This window comes from Trichosurus vulpecula, chromosome 3 (assembly GCF_011100635.1).
Source record: "Trichosurus vulpecula isolate mTriVul1 chromosome 3, mTriVul1.pri, whole genome shotgun sequence".
NCBI classification, from domain to species: Eukaryota; Metazoa; Chordata; class Mammalia; order Diprotodontia; family Phalangeridae; genus Trichosurus; species Trichosurus vulpecula.
Window position 1 is genome coordinate 243,938,824 of NC_050575.1, and position 24,112 is coordinate 243,962,935.

The 24,112-nt window shown below is 37.1% G+C and overlaps 1 protein-coding gene across 1 annotated transcript in view; it reads left to right on the plus strand.

Moving 5' to 3' along the window:
* The window catches only part of PXDN (peroxidasin), a 148,559-nt gene that overhangs the window by 94,146 nt on the left and 30,301 nt on the right, over positions 1-24,112 (plus strand). Inside the window, exons 7-14 of the mRNA XM_036752612.1 lie at positions 2,574-2,743; positions 5,057-5,174; positions 7,831-8,000; positions 9,909-10,181; positions 14,494-14,610; positions 16,299-16,457; positions 18,363-18,475; positions 21,154-21,310. Of these exons, the coding sequence (XP_036608507.1) occupies positions 2,574-2,743; positions 5,057-5,174; positions 7,831-8,000; positions 9,909-10,181; positions 14,494-14,610; positions 16,299-16,457; positions 18,363-18,475; positions 21,154-21,310 (1,277 nt within the window). The remainder of the gene's footprint in view (positions 1-2,573; positions 2,744-5,056; positions 5,175-7,830; positions 8,001-9,908; positions 10,182-14,493; positions 14,611-16,298; positions 16,458-18,362; positions 18,476-21,153; positions 21,311-24,112) is intronic.

A 24,112-nucleotide genomic window follows, 5' to 3' on the forward strand; every position in this document is an offset into this window, starting at 1 on the left:
CCACCCCTTCAGCAAGCTCCTTCCACCACAGGCTCCATGTGACTGAGGCTCATGTGACTCAGGCTTCCATGTGACTCAAGCAGGTCACATAGTGCCTATTAATAGATGGGAAAGATCTTCCCACCCATCAACATAACACTAGTATAGGGAAACCACTGTATATATGTCTGTATTTTGGCAAAGGACTTGACCAAGACTGTCCTCATGTTCTTGTGGAAGAATATGGGCAAGATGCTCTAGGTAGATTCATAGTGGAGTGATTTTATGGAAAGTGGGTTGATTTATGTCTGCCTGGAGGGAAGTGTTTCCCGGTGTTCTCCTGGTTATAGTCTCAATCCTGTCTTATTTGTCATTGTGATGAGTGTTGAAAGAGGCATGGATACATGCTGAATTTTTCAGATTCAAACTCATCAGGAAACTAATAGGGGTAGGTGACATTGTCTTTGGATGACAGGATCAGGATGCAGAAAGACCTGCACAGCTTGAATCCGTGGTAAAGTGCAACGAGATGAAAATTAATTATGTAAAATCCTGCACTCAGGTTCAGCAAATCAAATGCACAAATGCAATTTAAGGGAAATAGAGCTTAGATAATATTTCAACATGTAATGAATATGATGTGGCTGCTCAAAAAGCCAGTGGAATCTTAGTCTAATTCAGGGTTGTCCAACCTTGGGTTTTTATTGAAACAACAGACAATATATTTTGATTTTCCATTTTAGTGAGAGCTCTGCAGTAGCTCAGCTTCGTTTATTAAAGCATTTATGTAAATTTCTATGCTTGTAGGCGGGCCGTGTAAATCGTACTGCAGGCCCCATGTGGCCCTTGGGCTGCATTTTGGACAACTGTGGTCTAATTTAAAAGAAATGTACTATCCAGATAGAGGGAGGCGACAGCCTGCTTCCAGACTGTGAGTGGATGAATGAATAAATGAATGACAAAACATTTATTGAGTGCTATATGCAAAGCAATGTGTTAAGTGCTAGAAATAAAAAGGCAAGATAGTCTCTGTGCTTGAGGTGCTCATAATTTATTATGGGGATTTAGCACATATAGAAAGTTTCAGTTGCAAGACAGGTGGCAAAGTTTAATGGTTCTTAGGGTGTAGTAGAAGGCCTATGGTAATGTAGCTTCTTTTATGTCATTTACAGTAATAAACCCATGCCTGTTTCTAATGTTGAACCATTTGAGCAGTGCAAAGGAATTTGGTAGCAAAAACTTTGTTTTTTCCAGTTTGCTGAGGAGAGCCCAGGGTCAGGTATTTGTAGAGGCACTTAACAGATTGCCTCTTTATTATGGTCATTCTTCTGGACACTGGCCATGAGAGTTGGTATGTAGCAGAGTTGATTATCTGGAGGATGTTGCTCTCCTAGCATATTGAGTTTATCTGCCAATGGGTGACAATTGGTTAGTTGGTGATGAAACCCTTCTCTATAAGGTTGTTCCTTTCAATGATTTCTATATAGGCAAGGCTTGAGGCAGGACCATTTGCCTTGGGATGGAAGTTTCTAGAACTCTGAGTCTTGGGCTGTCTACACCTAGTCTGAGGGCAGGTGTGAGTTGTGTAGTAGTTGTGGTTTAAGCTACCTGACACATGTTACCTCTCTCTCTCAAGATTCTTTTGTTCTTCTAGTAGGAGAGTGCATTCAGTTCTCTTCTACCTCTAGACTTGTGATTATGTAGTCTAGAATCTATTTTCTTCTAATTCTGTATACTATACTTAAGGAGGCATATGAACATGTTGGAGTGCATCCAGAAGAGAATGGTTAGGGATGGTAAAGGGAGAACAGCGTGGTATTTTAGAATGAACTCCAGCTCTGGATTCACATGATATGTGTTCAAATACCACCTCTGATGGGTACTGCCTGTGTGGCCTTGAGCAAGTCACTTAACCTCTTAAGACCTCAGTTTCCTCATATGTAAAATGAGGGGCTTGGATGTTGATTGCCTCTAAGATTCCTGGATATTTATTGATTCTAAGAGTCACCCAAAACCACCATGAGTATTGGTTCAGAATTTATCCTGAAGAAGACTGATGGGAATATGGTAGCTACCTGATTTTACCCCTTACAGGACTTAATAAGGTTAATAAGTAGAAGCTTCAATGAAGTAAATTTCAGTCCAACATAAGGAAGAATATTCTTACAATTAGAGTTGTCCAAATATGGGATGGGATTCTTAATTAAGTAGTGAGTTTCCTCACCAATAGAGTTGTTGAAGTGGTCACATAGGATGATCACTTTTCAGGGATGATACTAATGGGATTTGTGCTTCATTCAGTTCAGGTGTTCGGGTTAGATGACTTCAAAGGGATGTTCTAATTATACTGTTCATGGATTCTGTGGTTCTCTGTACACCTTCAATTAGATTGTAAGCCTTTTCAGGAGGGACCATTCTTATACAGTATATATCATGCATGTCCATCTAGCATAGGGCTGTGTGCACAGTAGGTAGTAAGCAATATTTTTGATTGGATTATATTTGTGTTTTGGACCCTAACACCCTTATCTGTCAATCATAGCCATATTTATTTATTTCTAATTTATTACTGGCTATTTCTTCTTTGTTCAAAGGCGATTGGATTCAAATGCCCTCCATTGTGACTGTGAAATCCTATGGTTGGCAGACCTGCTAAAGACGTATGCAGAGTCTGGAAATGCCCAGGCAGCTGCCACCTGTGAATATCCCAGGAGGATCCAAGGGAGATCTGTGGCCACTATAACACCAGAAGAACTGAATTGTGGTGAGTTTTTCCTTGGCACAATTCCACTTCAGTTTGTCTAAAGTTCTAGCACTGCAATGAGCACTCAGGTTCCCAAATTGGATTTCTGATTGTATGTTGGTTTTTCCAAAGAGGCATGTGAAACTATCCTATCTTACATACGCACAGGTCTCTATGCAACAGCTAGTTACTACTTGGCCTAAAATTTTTTTTAAAATAAATTTTAGAAAGCTACTAAGGAATTGCTATTTTCTATTTCCTCAGTGTCATTTTTAAATAATAAAACTTTTGGTTTTTCTCTTCATTTTCTGAAGCATAATTGATTTTTATTGAAAACACCTTCCCCGGTATCTCACACTGTCCATCACAGTGGACATTACTGTAACCATTTCCTTATCTTGCCTTATATCTTCTTTATGTAGGGACCAGGATTTTAGAAGGAGAAATGAGCTTTCCAGAACTAATAAAAAGTGACCAATAGCAAATGCAGAAAGGATTTGGTGATATATCCAGAGACAGTAGCATAATTAAATAGGCATAAGTTGGTACATCTTATGATCATAGGCTTTAAAGATGAAGGGACTTTAAGGGGACATCTGTTCTCAACCTCTTATCTGATAGATGAGCCTAGAGAAGGGAAATCGCTTGCCCAAGGTCACGTAGTGAGCCACATAATGGGGATTTAACTGACACCTTCTGAATCCATCACTTCTCTGGGCCTCATTTTCATCCCTTGTATAATGAGGTGGTTGGATTAGACCACGTCTAAGTTTCTTCTTAGATTTAAATTCAGTGATCTTATAAGAACATACAGTCAGAACCTATTAAATTTATCCTACCCCTGATGCTATACATTTTAATATAGCTAATGCCTAATTTCTGTTTTGTTCATTTTGATTTCTTTTAGTATCTGTTCTTGTAGTCTCTGGCATACACATAAATATATGTTTGTGTCTATACACAGATGCATGTAGGTGTAAGTGAGTTTATACATATATACACATATATGTGTATATCTACATGTATGTATATGTAAGTGATCTCCTTAGAGATCACCCTGGGAGAAACAACAAAAGAATAAGTTAGAGAGGCAAGAAAACAGACCTTTATAAAACAGTTCCTAAAGAGGCCTACATAACCTGGTTTGAAGAGGAATATGTCAAAGAGAGTAGACGTAGGAGCATGATGGATTGAGACTATAGTTGTGAGTTGAATGGAAATAAATCAGGAGTCTGTGGCCACCAACCTGTGTTTTCAATTTCATTAATTTGTGATTTCATTAAAGTAATTTATAGTTAATTTTTTTAGCATTTGAATTTGGCTTGTGCCGTACTCATCCAGATAAGCCACATGTACTTTGTTTTGTTATATGTAACTTTTATTCTTACTTGCTTAAGAATATCTGTGTAAAACCAGAGATGGAATTTAGAGATGGAACATCTCTAATTAATGGAACATCTGTTCTTAAGCTCTTCTTTTGTAGGTGAGGAAACTAAAGGGAAATGACTTGTCCGAGGTCACATAGGTAGTGAATAGCAAAATGGGGATTTGAATTCAGAGCTTCTGAATCCATCAGTATAACTAGGCCTAGAGCTGTTCATGAGTTTGAATTGTTGGGGAGAGTTTGTGCTATTTCCCATTCCCATTCATAAGATACCCTGACTCTTTTTGCCTAGAGGAATACAAATGGGTGGATCTGATACAAAAGTTATGAAGTATGATGTGAACAAAATAAAACAGAAGTAGTATCTTTCATGATTTACTGGGTGTTCACCTGTGAGATGGAGATAATAATGCTCAAATCTACATATTGGACAAAATTGTTGTTAGCAAACCTTCACATGACATAAAGGGCTGCATGAATATGAAAGAAAAGACATAAACTGGGTTTATCCCTGTTGGCCGGTTAATAGAGAATGTCTCTCTAGGAGAGTATAGCTGTGGTCTTATACTGGTTCCCCCTTTACATTTGTTTTGTTTTGAGCTTTTTCGGTCATGCCTTTTGAGGTTTGCTGCTTGAAAAATCATCCTTGAAGTATGGGGTTTACCATAGGGTTGTAATAGCTATTTGACATTCCCTTTACAAACCTCCTTGGCTATATGAATCTATAAAATTTCTTAGGGACAAACCTTACTAAGCAGTTTTCAATTCATTTTTAATGTTCAAGGTACAAACTAGCCTTCTGTGCAGGGAACTGTTTGTAGTTTCCTAAAATATTTACCATGGTGCATTTGTCGCATTCTTTAAAAAAATTATAAAAATAAAATATCCTCATTTAGTTTTACTTGACAATTTTACAACAAGTGATATTTCCTTTTCATTTCTTGATACAGAAAGGCCAAGGATTACATCAGAGCCTCAGGATGTAGATGTGACCTCTGGGAATACAGTCTATTTCACTTGCAGGGCCGAAGGCAATCCCAAACCAGAAATAATTTGGCTTCGAAACAAGTAAGTTGGAAGAAGAAAAATTACTCGACCGAGTACAGTAGATACTTAATATTTTTGCATGTGAAATAATCACCATCTACCATATCTACTGAATTTTTGAAACCTACCCTCCTTTTTTCATTGAGAGAAGAAAAACAGGAGCTGTGTTTTCCCCATCTCATTTCTGTCTTTCCTGCTTTTCTCTTGGGCTTTGAAACTACAAGCAGAGATTCATGGGAGCTTTAAAAAAATTTTCAGTCAGATTAACAGCTATACGTTGATCTAAGTTAGAGTACAGACATTTTCTCTTTATTACTTTTTTTCAAATAGTGGAACATATTCTGCTTCAGTAGAATGTGAGTACCTAGAGGGCTCTATCTTTTTTTGTTTTTCATTGTATACACAATATTTAGCACAGTGCCCCATACACACAGTAAACTTGTAGTAAATTCTTGTTAATTGACTGCCTTTAACTAGATATACAAAGCTGTCTAGGCCAAATGGCAAGAAGAGCTAGTTATTCCTTTTACTTTTGTCCAGATTAAATTCCTTCTCCCTCCCACCCTCATCTCAATTTCTCCTTTTTTTTGGGGGGGGTGCTTCTATTCGCCCTTTATGGTCTTTGAGTCTAAATGGTTTAGGGGCAATGGCTCCAGACAGTAGTAAACTATGGTAATTACCCCCAGTAAGCTTAGCTGGATGAGGAGTGACTTCTTTGTACATATCTTGTTTCAGGTTTCAGGTTATCCTCTAGGGAGAAATTTAAGCAACCAGGAGGGACTGTAGTGGTTTTTGCATGCATCTTTCCCTGAACTAAATATAGTTAAGCTCTAAACATGATTCTTGAAAAGATTTCCTTTAATCCTAAATTGGGAAACACCACCTTTTGAATTCCCATTTTTGAGTCCCCCTACACTCACACTGACATCTTCATACAGAACCTGCTGTTGTCATTTTTTTTTTGTGGCTACTAACTACACAAGGAGATTTATTCAAATAGGCATAATCCTTCAAGGGACTTTTAATCTCAGATAACAGTGGTATATATGGACATACAGATGCCATAAAGAAAACCAAATAAAGCAGTGAAATAATTACAATATAATTACATTATATTAAGTGATTATATCACAAGCATGTGTTGGATAAATGCATCTTACTAATGGAGAGTGAAGGGATATCAGGATTCCCATGCATGGAACCTGGTGTAGCTGCCATTGCTCTTAACTAGAGCTAACTGCCAATAAAGCTTCCTAGAGATTAGGAAATTTCAAGAGTCACTGATTAAGGGACACACACTTTGGCAGATTGATGGAGAGAAGATAGTTTATTTATAGTTAACTAGCTTTAGAGAAGGTTTGGAGGCAGGAAAACGATAGCCAGAGAACATAGGTGTTAAGGATGGTCATTTAACCCCTGATGTGAAAAATTTTTATGTTAAATACATTGGAGAAACTTTTTTCCCTGCTGGGCTTTTTAATCATAATTTTCTAATGTAAAGTTAAGACTTTAAAAAAGTGTTCATCCAATTTTCCCTTCTAGCAAAATATTCCTATGTTTGTCCTTCACTTAAAAGAAAGTAATGCTTTAGATATTGAAGATTGCATTCATTTTATAAGCCAAAAAATACTTTTTGCCTCCGTTTTTTTAAAAGGTCTGTCTTGGTGATCTCGCAAAGGTAGTAGTTTTTTTCTTCTCATTTCTATCTGTATGCTTGAGTATGTTGGCTTTTTTTTGAAGTGTTCAAACTTTTATCTCTTGCTGCAGATCATAATCTTATTAAAATCCCTAATGATTTCTGTCTCTGTATACTAACCAATGAGAATCTAAAGCAAATTCACATCAGAAAGGAAGATAAACTGTGAGGTAGCAAGGCCATGTTGCAATATGTGATAGCTCCTCTGTCCCTGACTGGCTAACTTGGCTGCATGACCAAGTGAAGTTGGAATGTGTAAAGACAGTTGAATGTGGCAGGATTCCAGTTAGAGATTATAATTGTCTAAAGTAATCTTCCAAGTCATGTGAAGGATAAAGCTGTTAAGTGCCCTGGGAATAACACGTGTGTAGGCAGAAGAGGTGGTTAGGTTAGTTGGGGATAGTAGCAATTTGTTGTCTGTCATTAAAGTGTGATAGTGGGGAGGAGTTAAGCACGGGTAAATTTTTTTGTTTCAAAATGATTGTTCTTCATTCTATTTGTAAATATATTTTTGATTTAAACTTTGAGTCAATCATATCCCAGAAAAGATTCTGCCTCTTTAAAGTCTTTCATCCCCTGCTTGCATTTATTATTGTTTTTAGGTCTCTGTCCACTTTAAAATCTTTAAGCCTATATTTCAATTCTGTTCATCAAATATTTATTATGTACTTACAACAAGGCATAGTACCAAGACAGAAATGAAGCAGTCTTTGCCTGCAAGGAGCTTACATTCTAGTAAAAAAATTACAGAAATAAATATATAGCTCCTTCTTAGGGACTGCCTGTTACATAAGACTCAAGAAGAGGTAGCCTTCCCTGAGAGATGGTGAGGGCATCAAGATGTGGCTGCACCTTGGGATTTGTGCAGTTCAGAATCCCATTTCCAGTGTATTCCTGAGTGTCTTTCTTTGTGATTAGAAGCATCTCCTCTGCTTGTGTGCTTAAAAACACGTTTAGACCACTAGATTTCTATCTTTACAGTAACGAGCTGAGTATGAAAACAGATTCCCGTTTAAACTTGTTAGATGATGGAACTCTGATGATTCAGAACACTCAGGAGACAGACCAAGGAATTTACCAGTGTATGGCAAAAAATGTAGCAGGAGAAGTGAAAACTCAGGAAGTCACTCTCAGATACTTTGGTTCTCCAGGTAAGCTGATAACAGCTAAGGAATTTTCTTTTTTAACCAGGACCTCTCTCTTTCGAGCCTCTAGGATTATTTTAGCCCGTATTAGTAAGCTTACTTTGTTAGCAGCGTAATGCTGAGTAGACCAAGCTGGGAAATTCAAAACCCGTGGGCTAATTTGAACTGCTGTATTACATGGTTCAATTCTGCCTTGGGCAATCAACTGTGTAATATTGGACCTTGGTCACAAGAATGAATGTGGAGGACTAACACCAATCACAGAGTGATCTAAATTATTGGGTGAGTCCTTAGGCCTTCCATCATTACTTGGGTGGGCAGGGGAGAGAAGGGAACTAGATCAAGGTACCTAGCATGCTTTCTTGATGGTGAGCTAGTTTTGTCATTTTTACCTATAAAGAGTCTAGTGGCAATGATGATAATAATCTATGGCATTTCAGTTGAAAGTTGAGCCATTTGAATATTATGCTGCCAAAGCAAAACTCTTCATATATTCAACTCGTTACCTGCTAATATGCTTTCCTTAGCACAAAAATCCTAAGTTTACTAGTCACTTTATGGGCAAGATGATTTAAATAGTCTTAAAAGTAACTATTTGTTTAGTAATTTAGTACTTTATTACTTTAGTAAAAGTGACTATTGTTTAGGGGCAACTGCCATGGCTTGGCATAGATAGCATAGGAAGAAGAAGAAGAGTCACACTATTTCTACATTTTAACCATCTGGAGGACTAAAACACAAGCAATGTATTGTGAAAGAAAGTAATTTATATAAAGAGATTCTTTAGTGTTATTGTTTATGCAAATATAAAATTGGAAACTATACTAATCACAACACTAGTAATACCTAATATTTACGTATCACTTTAATATGCTCTTTAAAGAGATATATACATATGTGTGTGTGTGTGTGTGTGTGTAAGCACACATGTATCTCATTTGATCTGCCCAACAACCATGTGAAGTTGGGCTATTATTATCCCCATTTAACAGTGAAGAAAATGAGGCTGAGGCAGGTTAAATGACTTGTCCAGTGCCATAAGGCTAGTATGTGTCTGAGACAAGATTCAAACTCAGGTCTTGCAGACTCAAGTTCAGTATATTATGCCACTGCCACACCAAATGCCAAAGACTAGGGAACTGACTAAGCAGACTATGGAATATGATTCCACATGATGGGATACTGCAGAGATACTAAACCTGATAAATTGGTGTGAATAATGCAAAATAGAAAAAATACAACACAGGATAGTATGAAAATCCCAGTTGTGTTGTTGTTGTTCAGCTGTTTTAGTAGTGTCCGACTCTTCCTGACCCAGAATTTTTTTTTTGGCAGAGCCAAAGATACTGGAGTGGTTTGCCATTCCTTCTCCATTAGATTAAGGCAAAGATAAGTGACTTGCTCAGGGTCACACAACTAGGGAGTGTCTGAGGCAGAATTAGGCTCCTTTAAAGTTGTATGTCTATGTAAGCTAGGAAAGCATTTGCAAAGAATTGAAGAGTTTAAAATGGATTGCTAAATTTGTTTTTCTTTCTGAAAACCTGATATTCTCCCTGCTACCCCAGGGAAATTAGAAAAATAGTAAAATGTTTAAAACCTTGAAAGATCAGTCCTGTAAAAGAGTATCAATATTTGTAGCTCACACCTCATAAATCACATCTGACCTTAGTTAATGAATCGTTTTCCTCAAAGCTAGGACGATACTTTGAAAAAAGTCTTTTGTTTCAAAGGTATTTTTGTTTTGTGTTTGACACCCTTTGAGTATTATCCATTGCAAAGATAGATGGAATTGGCACCAAAGTGAATATTTCTTTCTATTCAGATGTTTAGACAAAGCAGGGTATTATGTTGGTGGAAATGGTTTCAAGGCTTTAATTTTTTTCTTTCCCTCTTTCTTTCTTATTCTTGGAATAGCCAGACCCAGTTTTGTCATCCAGCCACAGAACACAGAGGTGTTGGTTGGAGAAAGTGTCACTTTGGAATGCAGTGCCACTGGCCACCCACAACCTCGAATTACCTGGACAAAAGGCGATAGGACACCCTTGCCAACTGATCCACGTGTCAACATTACTCCTTCTGGTGGTCTTTACATAGAAAAAGTAATACAGGAAGATAGTGGGGAATATATATGTTTTGCAACCAACAGTATAGATAGCATCCATGCAACAGCTCACATCATTGTGCAAGGTAAGTGTCTTCAAAAATAAAAGAGGAAATGTTTGTTTGCAAATGGGATTTTATACCCGGAATAGATCTTAATAGTTATCTGATATAATCCATTCTCTGTCCTCTTTATATTTAGGTAAGAAAATTGAGGTCTACCAAAGTTAAGTGGCTTGTAGGTCTCACTGACAGGTCCAGGGTTAAATCAAATCCAGGTCTCCTTGAGGGCAGGGCCTGTCTTTTGCCTCTTTGCATCCCCAGGGTTTAGCACAGTGCCTTCAACGTGGTAAGCATTTAATAAATGTTTATTGATTGATTGATTGTACTACAGGGCTTCAGTTAGAACTGCTCTAACTGTGAAGCTCTTTAGTACAGTCAGAGTGTTCCCTGCTTCTGAACCATTTATGGTTCATTAGTTCAATCGAATAATTAGAATAGTTCCTTAGTATGTCTGGTACATCACATAAGCACAGCTGCAGTTAATAACCCTTAAAAAGGATTGCACAGTACTTGCAGTTTGGTAATTCTGGTCAATGTATGAAGTTCAGAAACATCACAGGGGAATAGCTCTAGAGCTGGAAGGGACCTCAGAGACCATCTAGCTCAGCTCTTCATAACTGAGTCCCAGGAAGGTTCAGTAATTTGCCTGAGGGCATACAGATAGTAAGCATCTGAGGCAACATTTCAGTCCAGGTTCTTTGGCTACAGAGCTAGCGTTATCTTCATCGTATCACATAAAGTAGTGAGAACTCGATCTTTTTCTAGTTAGGATTGTTGTTGTTCACTTGTGTCTCACTCTTTGTTTTTGGTTTTGTTTTTTTGCAGGGGGAGGGCAGGGCAATTGGGGTTAAATGACTTGCCCAAGGTCACATAACTAGTAAGTGTGTCAAGTGTCTAAGACCGGATTTGAACTCAGGTCCTCCTGACTCCAGGGCCAGTGTTCTACTCACTGTGCTGCCTAGCTGCCCCTTGTGTCTCACTCTTGCTGACCCCATTTGGGGTTTTCTTGGGAGGCTACTAGAGTGCCTTGCCATTTCCTTCTCCAGCTCATTTTACAGTTGAGGAAATTGAGGCAAATAGGTTTTAAGTGACTTGCCCAGGGACACACTGCTACTAAGCATCTGAGGCTAGATTTAAACTCATGCACAGTCTTTCTGACTTCAGGCCTAGCACTCTATCCATTGTGAGACCTAGCTGCCATAAACACTATCAGATAAAAATAGCTTCCATTTCAAGTTTTTTTTAACACTAGAAGGACTACTAGCATACCAATTGACAATTTTAAAAAATCTTGAAATTTATGAAAAATTTTCCGTATTTATTGAAATGTACTTTAAATACAAATAATTTCAAGCAGTTATTATAATTTTAATTGGAAATAAAATTTTTTATTCTACTATCTCTATTTTCTTTGGCTTATAGATTGTTAAAAATATACCGTGTCAATTGATGTATCTTGATCCTTCGAAGTATTCTTAAACTCTGATACTTCTCTTAAGTATCCTCAGAGAAGGAAATGTATAATGTGTTGTAGCACTTAGGTAATATTATGGATTAACCCTATCTGTGTTGGTATCCTATTACATACTACATTGGTAACTCTTTGAGAATGAAGGTATGTTCTCCTCTCTGTCTCACCTAGTGCTAACCATGGTATCTTATGTATAACAGGTATTTAATAAAGTCTGCATTTGTACTATTCTTTTCCCCTCTCTCCTCAAGTTCTTGAATGTACAACCCAAATTCCTTATTCTGTAATTTAAGCCTATTCTTTGTTTTATTCATTCATAAGAACAGTTATTACCATCACTGATGCAGTATTCCTTCTCATTTAGTAACTTGCAAGCTATTTTTTTGTCCTTCATTTTTTAAAGTGTACATGTTTCCTTTTGTCTTTCTTTCTTATCTTTTCCCTAACTTTAATTCAGTTTTTTCTTCTGTTCTGGATCCTCTCCAATTCTCTTCAGTTTTCATGTTCCCCAAATGATTATAGTATTCTTATAAAGGCTTAATCAGTGCTAATCATTAAAAGAGAATGAACTTGGGCATTCCTATAGTTTAGTCTGTTTTTATGCCCTGTTATCACATAAAAAACACCACAAAAACTATCCTGCTATACATTAGGGAAGAAATTGCCCACATGCTGACATTGTCAGATATGACAAGTATCAATAAAGTATGAATAGAAGAAACAAAAAATACCCCACAGCATCCAGAATCAGAGAAACAACAGTTCTCATTTTTTTAGATCAAATGCACGAATATGTGGAGGGCAATATTAAATGTGTAATATAATAAGGCAATAATATTCAACATTATCCAAAATGGAACTCAGATTCCCCAACAAAACTATCCATCCTAACATCGCAATTATCCTTGACTCTTCTATCTCCCTTACTCCCCTACTTATTCCATCAATGGCCATATCTTGTCAATTCTGCTTCCCCAACATCTATCATAGTTGTCTTCTTTTTACTCACATCTGCTCTCTTAGTTCAGGCTCTAATCACTTCTAGCTTTGACTATTGCAACAGCCTTTTAATTGTTCTCCTTGCTTTCCTTCTTTTCCATAGCAATCCATCCTCCACAAATTGCCAAATAGGTATTCTTAAAATACATCTCTCTCACCCTTTCCACTTGAAAATTTTCAATGTCTTTCCTATTACCTCTGGGAAAAGATACAGATCTTCAAGGTTGCTTTGAATTCTCTCCATAATCTGGTTTTCAACTACCTTTCTGGACTTTATTTCATATTTTCCCCCTTCCTCCACTGTCCTAGTTTAAACTAGCTTGTTAGCTGATCTTTGCATATTGTCCACCTTCTTGTTTTTGCAAGATATAGTCTCTCATATTTTGATGTATTCCTTCTTCAGCTCCACCTTACAGAAGCCCTAGCTTCCTTCAAAGTATGGCTCCAGTGCGACCTCCTACATGAGGCCTTTCCTAGTCTCTGTCTTCTCCCAGGTGTTACTGCTCTTTGGTTCTTGAAATTATCTTGTGCATACTTCAACTTTACTAATTTGTATCCGGTAGGATGTCACTTCCTTGAAGGCAAGGGACAATTTTGTGTCTTTTTGTCCTGACCACCTAGCATGATGCATTGTACAGAGTAGGTGCTCACTACATGTAGGTTGAATTCAACTAGGAAAGAAAGTAATCTAAAGACTTCAATGCAGGGATTTCAATTTGAGACTTGATGGGACAAGAGTCGTAATTAGAATATGTAGAGTATGCAACTCAGATAAAAGAGGTGACAGAATCAAACTATGTATGAAGCCTACATGGAGCTAGGAAATAATGGAATAAATGGATCAGTAGATAAAGAAGAGTAAGTGATATTGTGGTGAGAATTTATTATATTCAGTACAGTCGAAAGGTGGAAATGGGTGAGAAGCTTGAGAAGCAGATGATAAGCCTGACACAGATGCATGATATAGTACTGATGACAGGCTTCATCTGTTGGATCCTTCTTTGATAAAAGCTGAGCAGATAATAACTTCTTGAATTGCTTTGATGATGATTTCATCTCCCTAGGAGGGGAAAGAAGCAACATGAATAACTAATATTCTATACTTTATTCTCATCATTAAGGAAGAAACATATGTAAAAATCAACAATATAGAAACTGATTGGAGTAAAACACATTTGAAATAAATATATTGGATAAAAGTTTGATTACCAGTATCTATGAAGAAGTGAGGCACATCTATAAGAATAACATTTCCTAATAATTAGAGCCATATAGAACTAGAACTGGGCTGCCTCTAGAGATTGTGAATTCTACTTTATTGGTAGGAAAAGGGGTAAGGTATATAGAATGGTTTATTTTGACCAGAGGGGGAATTATAAGAGATAAAATTAGAAAAGCAAGGTAGTCCCAACAGGCTGAGGACAGCCTTGATTGCCACATAAAACAGTTTGCAATTACTCAGTAATACAATTCATTTGAATAAGAAATTTTTAAATGTCTGCTATGTGCCTGGCAATTTATTTGGTATTAAAGAAAAAAAAGACAAAAATGAAACTCAGAAAAGGTGAGAAAAGGTGAGATAGAGTCAAGATTTGGTACCAGGTGTTCTGACACAAGAATCTAGCACTTTCCATTGTACCATGCTATCCCTCATACACTCCCAAGAAAAGGAGAGTGATCTAAATAGACCCAAGGAAATCATCAGACAACTCATAGTTAAAAAATAATGTACAGAATATAGAAGGAAGTGTGCTTGATATACCTTTTGTTTTTACATTATAGTCATTTACATCTGTACTATAATACTTTGAAATTATTCTTTTCCCTTTGACTTAATTTTTCCAATAATTTATTTTCTTCCTGCAGCTGTGCCTCATTTCACTGTTACGCCTCAAGACAGAGTGGTTATTGAGGGCCACACAGTTGATTTCCACTGTGAAGCACAGGGCTATCCACAGCCAGTTATTGCCTGGACTAAAGGAGGTGAGATTTCTAATATTGTATTTCTCTTTTTTTCTTTTCTCCCAGGAACACTGATAAAACTATGCAAAAGTACAATATCCTGCCATTCATATAGGTTTCTAGGATAAACTGCCCAATTTTTTTCCCGTCAGTCTAGGGACTTATTGGGCTGAGCCCAGATGAGCTGGGCCTTCCCAAAGCTGACTTTCTGACCCTGGGACATGACTTATTCTCTGTGGACTCCTAAAAGTCTGATATATGCAATGCTTCCATTGCTAGGATGTGTGTACTGTATATCATTACCTCAAATGCTGAGAAAACCTGGCTTCATTGAGGAAATGCTGGATTGTCCAATTCTGTATTTATAGTGATCTCTCTCCCCACCTAGTTCCTTTACATTGGGCCATCTGGGTTAAGTTAAATTAAGTTGCCAAGTGACATCAAGCAAGAGGCATTTTGGGAAAGTCATGGTGGTGGTTGGGCAGAGTTGGGGAGAGACTTGTATATAAAAAGGGAAAAAGCTTTTAATCTATTTAAGTCTAAACTTTCTTGCGCTGTTTTTAATACTGATAATGACGTATTACACATTTTTATACTTGCACTGTGCTTATATGTACATTTGTTCCTTCCATATTTTGTTAGCTAATTATGTTATTTGATAATTTTATTAATTTTGATTGCCCATAAAATGATATTTGTAGCCTAGACAGATAGGTAGATGAGTGTTGGGCCCAAGATGCCTTCCTCTTTTGAATTTCAATCTCTTCATGGGATGCCCAATCTCTTTAGTACATGGGTACTTAGCTCTTTTCTGGATCTCTCTCATTCTGTCCTGATGTAAACGGGAAGAATGGTACTAGTCTAGAGCCAGGGGACACATCAGATTTAATGAGCTCTTGACTTTATTTGATATTCCCACTGAAGGAAATTCCATATGGTTTCATGCAGACCAAAGTTAATATTCAGGGGTTGGGGACTGATGATAAGTGAATTTGGGGCCTTTAGAATAAAAGGTTAATAATCTTTGTGCTCAGCTCATGTTATTGAATAAGCTCATTTAGGGTTGCTTTCTCAAACTAGTAATCAAAAAAGTGCTGACCAAGGTTGCCAAATTCATGATTTCCTATCTATTTCAAATCACTTATTATATCACTGTGTTCTTTAAAAACAAAAACAAAAGCAGATCTATGATTTCATTGGTTTTGGTATTTCCTAGTGAAGAATTCCTTCTACCAAAATAGATTAGCACTTGCTCTTTCAAATCACAGTCTTAGAGACTAAGGCCCCTTAGGGTGTCTAGGGCACTGAAAGATTAAACAGTTTATTAAAAATTACATAGCCAGTATATTGGGGTATGCTGGTGAATGTTTAACAATCAAATCTTTGAAGCATGACATGCTTTTAGGTTTTTTCTGCCTTATTAGCATTATCTCCATAACTTTCTTAAGTCTAGTCAATAAGCAATAAGCTGAGCTCTGATTTGCAGTGTTTTCCAGTTTCTAAGGTATAAATGTTCACACTGAAAATTTTACAGATATCTCTCTAGAGCAGGTTTGAGCTGGCTCCAGCACCCTCCTACCGGTATGCGTTCAATGTAGGTTTTAAGCCTAGTCTTTCCTCTTTTCTTGGCTAGTTCTCTATTACACCATAATGCTTCTCTGTATAGCCTTACAGTGCCAAGGAAACAACTTACTCTTATTGTATTTCAGGGAGTCAACTCTCAGTAGATAGAAGACATCTAGTTCTTTCATCTGGAACTTTGAGGATTTCAGGAGTTGCCCTTCATGACCAGGGACAGTATGAATGCCAAGCTGTTAATATCATAGGATCTCAGAGCGTGGCTGTACATTTGACAGTGCAGCCTAGAGGTAAAGTCTATTATTGAGTATGGGGTGTGGAGGGAGAATTGTGAACATTTATGTCAAAGCAAATTTATTTATTCGTCTCTACTGACTTTCATTTCACTGTTCCTTACTAGGAATTACATTTTAAATTTGGATTTATAAAGTTTGCCACTAAATCATATTTTTGCTTCTTAACTCTTTGGGTTTAAGTTTCAAAAAAATTTGTAAGCATATGTGAGACCCTGCTTTCTTTTAGTTATGTTAAAGTAATCATAATAACACTCAGAAGACTGACTTATTATTTTTCAATGACTGAGTAGTAAGGGGTTATTTGTGAAGTGTGGGGAAATTGACTTTCTTTGATAAATGAGATCCTCATTTAATTTTTAAAAAAAATCTATTTTTCAATTAACAAGCCCTTATTTACTCTTCTATGATACTTATTTAAATATTCCCCAAAACTTTATCCATAAAATAGCTTTACTTTAGTGCCGCATTTTAGCAGAATCTGCTTCATTTTATTTCTTAGTTCCTTGATTATTTGGTTCTATTTTTCCATTTCTTGACTCTTGCTTTTCAGCTGTTCTAATCAGCTTATATTTCAAGGATTCCCTGATTTCAGGTGATTGTGTAGGTCCCATTTCCCCCAATGTGTTGCATCTCCACTATTGGTTGGCAAGTGGTTTGTTGAGTGGCTGTGACCAAAACCATTCATGACTAGTTGGCTAACCTTCTGCTTAAGCCTCATTCATTTGAATACCTAGCTTTGCATCCAATTGTTTTCTTCTAATGTCCTCTCTAAAACTTCATTTAACAGCCTTTACCTGTACCATACCCCTAGAAGTGTTGGAATGCACTACTTCAGGAAGGTGGGAGACTTCTAAGCAGCCATGGTGCAGTTGGGTGGGGGGTGGTGGTGGCACAGATCCTGAGATAGGGTAGCATAGGAGGGTGCCACATGGGAGAACAGAGATCAACACTTGAGTGGTCTGCTGTGGGTGTCCACTGCTAACACTGAAGTCCTCTACAATCTGTCTCCAAACTTTTAAGCCTTATTTTTGCATTATTCCCCTTTATATACATTATGTTCTAGCTGAACTGGATTACTAACTGGATTTATTCACTGAATTACCTATTGAACGGGATTTTCTGAACTCTGCATTCTATCTCCCTACATTTGCCTAAGTTTCTCCCTCACGTCTGAAATACATTCCTTTATGTTCAGCTGTGCCGAATCCTGCTTTTCTTTTCAAGGCTCAGCTCAGTGCCAACTCTTCTGGAATGCCACCGATCATTCGTTTTCTCCACCATTCCTGCTGTACATTCTCTGAATCCCTCCATTGTCGCCATCATTCTTACCATATCACCAGTGCCCTACCTTGTAGCTATATTGTTTGTATCTTATGTATACATATGTATGTACATGTCTCCTATTGCTAGTGCCCTACCCTCTACAGTTACCTTCTAGCTATGTTGTACATCTTTTGTATACGTATATATGTATATGACATCTTTCCTGTCAGAAATACAAGCTTGTTGGGAATAGACTGTCATTTCTGTTTTAATAATGCCAGTGCCTTGGACAGATTAAGTGCTTAATAAAAGCTTATTGGTTGATTGATCACTTGTAACATATTAACCTGTATATATGTTGCACCCCTTCTACCCCCGCCCCCCCGCTCCATTCCCATGGTAAAAATGTCATCTTCTGGAAAATAGAAACTGCTTGGTTTTTGTTATCTTAGGATAGGTTTTATGCTTGATGCTTTCTATATAAGTGGTTAAAAATATGTATTGATTGGAATTGAATGATTCATCTGGTTAAGGAGAGGGATGATCATGTTTTCAGTTTCTATTTGTAATTCCTTGCAGTTTGTTACAGGCTTTATTATCTGCCCATTGAATAGTCACATGTCACTTTTCTTGTAGTTACTCCTGTGTTTGCCAGTGTCCCAAGGGATATGACAGTGGAGGTTGGCACCAATGTGCAGATTCCTTGCAGTTCTCAAGGAGAGCCTGTGCCAGTAATAACATGGAATAAGGTAAGAATAAGGTAATCTCTGTTGCTGGATTTCTTTAAGAGCATAGAAATGTAGTTTGAACTTTACCACTATCTGGTGAAGTTTATTAAGTGTGGAGCAACTCACAGCTGCCTGTCCCATCTCTCAGTAGAAAGCAGCAAAGAAGGTTCACAAAAGGCAGATTTGGGGAGGTGCCCTCACTAGAAGAAGTTCTAAAAATTCATATCTTACAATTTTTTTAGTGAAATGCCCAAGAAATGAATAAAAAACAATTTTATAGCTACCATCGAAATGAAATAGGCAAGTTAGTTAACATGAACTACTAGTGCAGTTCGTGTCGTTGTTTGGCTCTGTCTCTTTTGTCCACAAACCCCCTTCCCACTTGTGATGCCACGGAGATTTCATGACAAACTTCATATACAAGCAGGAATGCATACATTATAATACATGCCCATGCAATATCATTGTACACATACAATATAGCATGTACGTGTATATTTATGCATATATTTATGGTCAGACATATTGTGCATGCGTATGAGTTTATGCATGTATGCACGCATGCTTGTATGCACATATATTAATATCCATATATGTATACATATGTGTATGTGCACATACATGTACATATCTCTGTGTGTATAAACATATACATACAACACTTCAAATGGGTTACTAGTGGTCCAGTTAGTTATTTACTTTGGTTTTGCATATGTGTGTCGTGTTCATCTATTAATCATGATTCTGATTTTTTGTATATTCTACCCAGGAATAAAATGCCATATGCTCATCTGTTTCTTCCTTGTTCTAGTTGGTATAAGATTTCATTTTAGACCTGGCATCTCAATGAACATTTTTTCAAATTAAATTGAATTTGAAAAGAAGGAAAAATAATAAATGGAATAATAGCATTTAGAACTTGTAGGACTCAAATGCAGTCCTCTCATTAACCATCTCCCCCTCAGTTCCGTTCAGCAAACATTTATTAAACATCGACTGTGTGCAAAACACTGTGCTCAGCACTTGGGATACAAAGACATATTAACAACCATCCTCACTTTCAAGAAACTTATATTTATATATTTTAAGGTAAACAATAATTGTCAACAAAACAATCAATAAACATTCAAAACAACGTAACAAGCTCTTACCTCACTCCCTTTATGTTCAACAAGGAATAAGCAAAAGAATGAAAAAGTAATCCAATAACATGCATGTGTTCTTTTCCCTTCCAGATGTGTTAAAAAAAATCTGCCTCTCCTTGCCAAGTTTCCTCAACCCTTTTGTTTTATAGATAAGAAAACTGAATCCTAGACAAGTTAAATGACTTGTCCAAGCTAGAGACAGAGCTAGAACTATGTATCCTGACTCCCAACAGCCTTTACTTATTATATATTGAGAATGTGTGATATGTCTTTGGAGGATATGTATTACAAAAGCCCCGAAATGATTGGTTTGGAGAAGTATCTTTTGTACCTACAACATTTATAGAATTAGGGAGTTCGCTATTCTTAAGAATTGTATTTGGCCAGGAGCAAGTGAAAACCCCTATGAGTTTCTTTAGGGTAGTTCTTAATCTTTTTTTTTAAGATTTGTAATGGATCCCTCTGGCATTCTTGTGAATATTATAGACTCCTGGGTGGGTGGGGAATTTGTCTGCATTCATAATTGGAGGAAATGCTAAATTTCAGTTAGAGGTTAGAAAAAATAGAAATGTATTTTTCCTGATCCACATTTAAAGAACCTCTGAAATCCATTGAGGGACTCAATGACCTGCTTTAGGGACAATTTTAGTTCGTAGAAGTTTGGATAGTGAAGAAAGGAAGGAAACAAATGCCTACTATTGTGCCAGGCACTGTGCTGTGTTTTACACTGTGTTTGATCCTTTCAACAACTCTGGGAGATAGATGCTATTTTCATCCCCATTTTACAGTTGAGGACACTGATGCAAACAGAGGTTAAGTAACTTGCTCAGTCATACAGTCTGAGGTAAAATTTGAATGCAGGTCTTCCTGAGTCCAGGCCCGACACTTTAGCCCAGGGGTGGGGAGCCTGTGGCCTCAAGGCCACATATAGTCGTCTAGGTCCTCAGGTGTGACCTTTTGGCTGAGTCCAAGTTTTACAGAATGAATCCTTTTATTCAGAGGATTTGTTCTGTAAAGTTTGGATTCAGTCAAAGGGCTGCACTTGAGGACCTAGAGGACCACATGTGGCCTCAGGTTTCCCACCCCTGCTCTAACCACTATGTCACCTAACTACCCTTAGGTCTGGATTTTCCCCTCTTTTATAGTAGAAGAGCGAAAGAGTCATTTACTTCTTTTTCTTTTCTTTTGCAAATCCTCCCATGCCCATTTTAGAAGATTTTCTTTATTGCTCTCAGTTTGAGAACTTTGTTAAGATTATAATAGGTAAGAATGTACTTAAGGCACGTATGTTATACTTTTTATTTAAGTGATGATTTTTTTTCACTTTGAATTTTTTAGTGAATTGTTACAGTTTCCTTGATGTTGGAATACTACTTACTACTAATGTTTGGTGTTGAGTGAAATAGATTAAATTCCTCTTGGGGCTCAATTTTATGCTGGGCTGAGGGCACATTTTAAGAGATTCCAGTTTAGAGAATCATCTAAGAGAAAAATAAGCATAAGAAAGACTGAGTCTTTTTTTTCCAAACAACTAATTGTTCTCTTTTGTTCTAGGATGGAGTGCAGGTAACTGAAAGTGGCAAATTTCATATTAGCTCAGAAGGATTTCTCACCATAAATGACGTTGGACCAGCTGATGAAGGTCGTTATGAATGTATTGCCCGGAACACAATTGGATATTCCTCAGTTAGTATGGTCCTAAGTGTTAATGGTAAGACTTAGCCATGCCAATAGGAATTATTTCTTATAAATTATACAAGGTATTTCACTCAGCAAGTCACAAGACCCTACAATGTAAAAACCAGATTGTTCACTTGGAAATATTTTAATTGTAGAATTTTAGAGAAGAAAGTGATGTTATAAGTTAGGTAGACAAAATCTTTTATTTTGTAGATGTTGAAACTAAGACATAAGAGAGTTTTTAAGGGTCTAACCCAAAGTGGACAGAGCTAAACCAGTAGACAGATTCCCAACATGGTGCTCTTCTCACTACACCAGACTAACTTTAAGTCAGGTTGATCAATCCTCTTCAGAAGACTTACCTCTATAAGTGATGTAGTGGCTTTATATGGATTTAATTACTGCTTTTGACACATACTAACAGTTGAAAGAAGGGTAGGTCACTCAACCTCTTTAAGTTCTCCAGGCAGCCCTTTAAGATTATGAATTATAGAACTGTTCTTGTTTTGCATTGATGGAAGAAATATCCATCTCCCTTGTCTCCCACACCAATGAACCTACCTTCCCTCCCCTCAGTAACATTACTCTTGAAATTGCTCTCAGAATAATAATAATATCTATTCTTTCATTGACCTGCATAGGTGAGATGTTTCAGAAATGGGGAATCTGTTCAGAAAGTGTCATTGATTCATATCTTTTTACACACACATACAATCTGATTCACACCACATGCCCTTCCACACTAGAAAATACTTTAATTGCAAAATGAAGTTTAATTGCCAACATAAGGTAAAAGATGCCTATTTATGAGGTTGTATAAGAAAGGACATATGTTGAACCATACAAAAAGATTTTAATCAGCTGCTTTGTGTACCACAACTACAGGAGGGGCTATGGAAAATGGCTAAAGTATTTCTTCTTCTCTCAAAGAGATTAGTGTCTGGTTGGGGAGAGAAGACTTCTATATGCATATGACACAGAAGCAAACAGCAGATTCTTTAGAGCTAAGGTTTATGGTGCAGATTGTAAATATTATAGAAATTGTGAGAAGGGGCACATCAAGGAGGGGTAAAGTATACTTAAGGAAGCTTTGTAGAAGAAGGAAGACTTGACCTGGGAAATTTCAGGATGTATAGTATTGAAACACATTGAAAGACAGGAGGGGGGAAATCATATGAGCTCGCGGGAAGAAAATTACTTGGTATGTTCCAGGAACAATGAGGAAATTTCTTTGACTAAAGTCGAAAGTGCTTTTGGAGCTGTGTTGGGATATAAAGTTTAGTAAGATGGGGTCAGATTATGGAGCACTGTGAAAACTAAAGAAAAGAGTTGAGATTTACCTTAGTAAATGATATGGAAACTTTATTAGCAGATGAGTGATATGATGAAATTGATTTTAGTTGTGGCAGAACACAGGGTGATTTAAAGGAAGAATAACCTGAAGACAAGAATACTAGTTAAGAATCTGCTACAGTAAGCCAGAGGCCAGGGCTTAGGTATTATTGCCTAGATCAAAGCTATGACAGTGATGATGAGGGTTGGATGGGAAGTGACAGATAAAAAAGATTGATAAAACCTGGAGACTGACTGCTGTGTTGTTGACACAACTGCAGTGTTGAAGCAAGATAGAGCTTTTTTTCTTCTTAAGTGGAAAGTGCACTGGATTTGGAATTAAAGAACATGGACTCTGTTACTTACAGAATCATAGAATCACAGAATTTTAGAGTTCAAAGGAAGTTTTAGTCCAACCTAAACTCCCAAAAGAATACCTATCAAGAAGTGTTCAGCCATTCTATATTTAAAGATGGTCCAACGAGAGACAACCTATTACTTCCAGAAATAGCTCTTTATATTATTTGTTGTTAAGTTGTTTACAATCATATTCTGACTCTCTGTGACCCCATTTGACATTTTCCTGGCAAAGATACTCGAGTGGTTTGCCATTTCCTTCTTTGGCTCATTTTACAGATGAGGGAACTAAGGCAAACAGGGTTAAGTGACTTGCCCAGGGTCACACAGCTAGTAAGTGTCTGGGGCCAGATTTGAACTTGTGAAGATGAGTCTTCCTGCCTCTAGGCCCTGTGCTCCATCCACTGTGCCACCTTGCTGCCCTCTTTATATTATTGGAAAACCCTAATTGTTAAGAAGGTGGGTTTTCCTCCACTTTCATCAAGGCTAAATTTGCGTTTTTTGAAGCTTCTATCCATTGTTCTTGGTTCTTTCCTTTGGGCCAAATAAAACAAATCTAATTCCTTTCCCATGTATCATAAGAGAGATGTCATCTTAACCCAAATTTTTTCTTTTCCCGGTTTCTTTTTTCCTGGTGGCACCTAGGTGGTGCAATGGATAGAGCACTGGTTCTGGAACAAAGGAAAGCTTGAGTTCAAATTTGGTCTCAGGTACTTTTTAGCCGTATGTCCTTGGCAAATTGCCTAACTTCTATTTGCCTCAGTTTCTTCAACTGCAAAATGGCAAAGATAATAGCACCTACCCCCCAAAGTTGTTGTGAGGATCAAATGGGACATTTGTAAAATGTTTGCACATGCCTGGAACGTACTAGACACTATGTAAATGCTAGCTTCTGTTATTTTTGTTGTTTTATTATAATTATTATTTAAAAAACATTTCCTTTAACTGATCTTATAATAACTTAACAACTTTGGGAAAATCATTTTATCTCCTTAGGTTTCAGTTTTCTCCTCTATAAAGTGAGAAATGTTGTCTTTCTGTATCTATTTGTATTTATATTTATATTTATGTATGGATGTAAAATGAGAAATGTACTCTTTAACATCCCTTTCAGCTCTTATATTCTGTAACCTTATAATTAGAG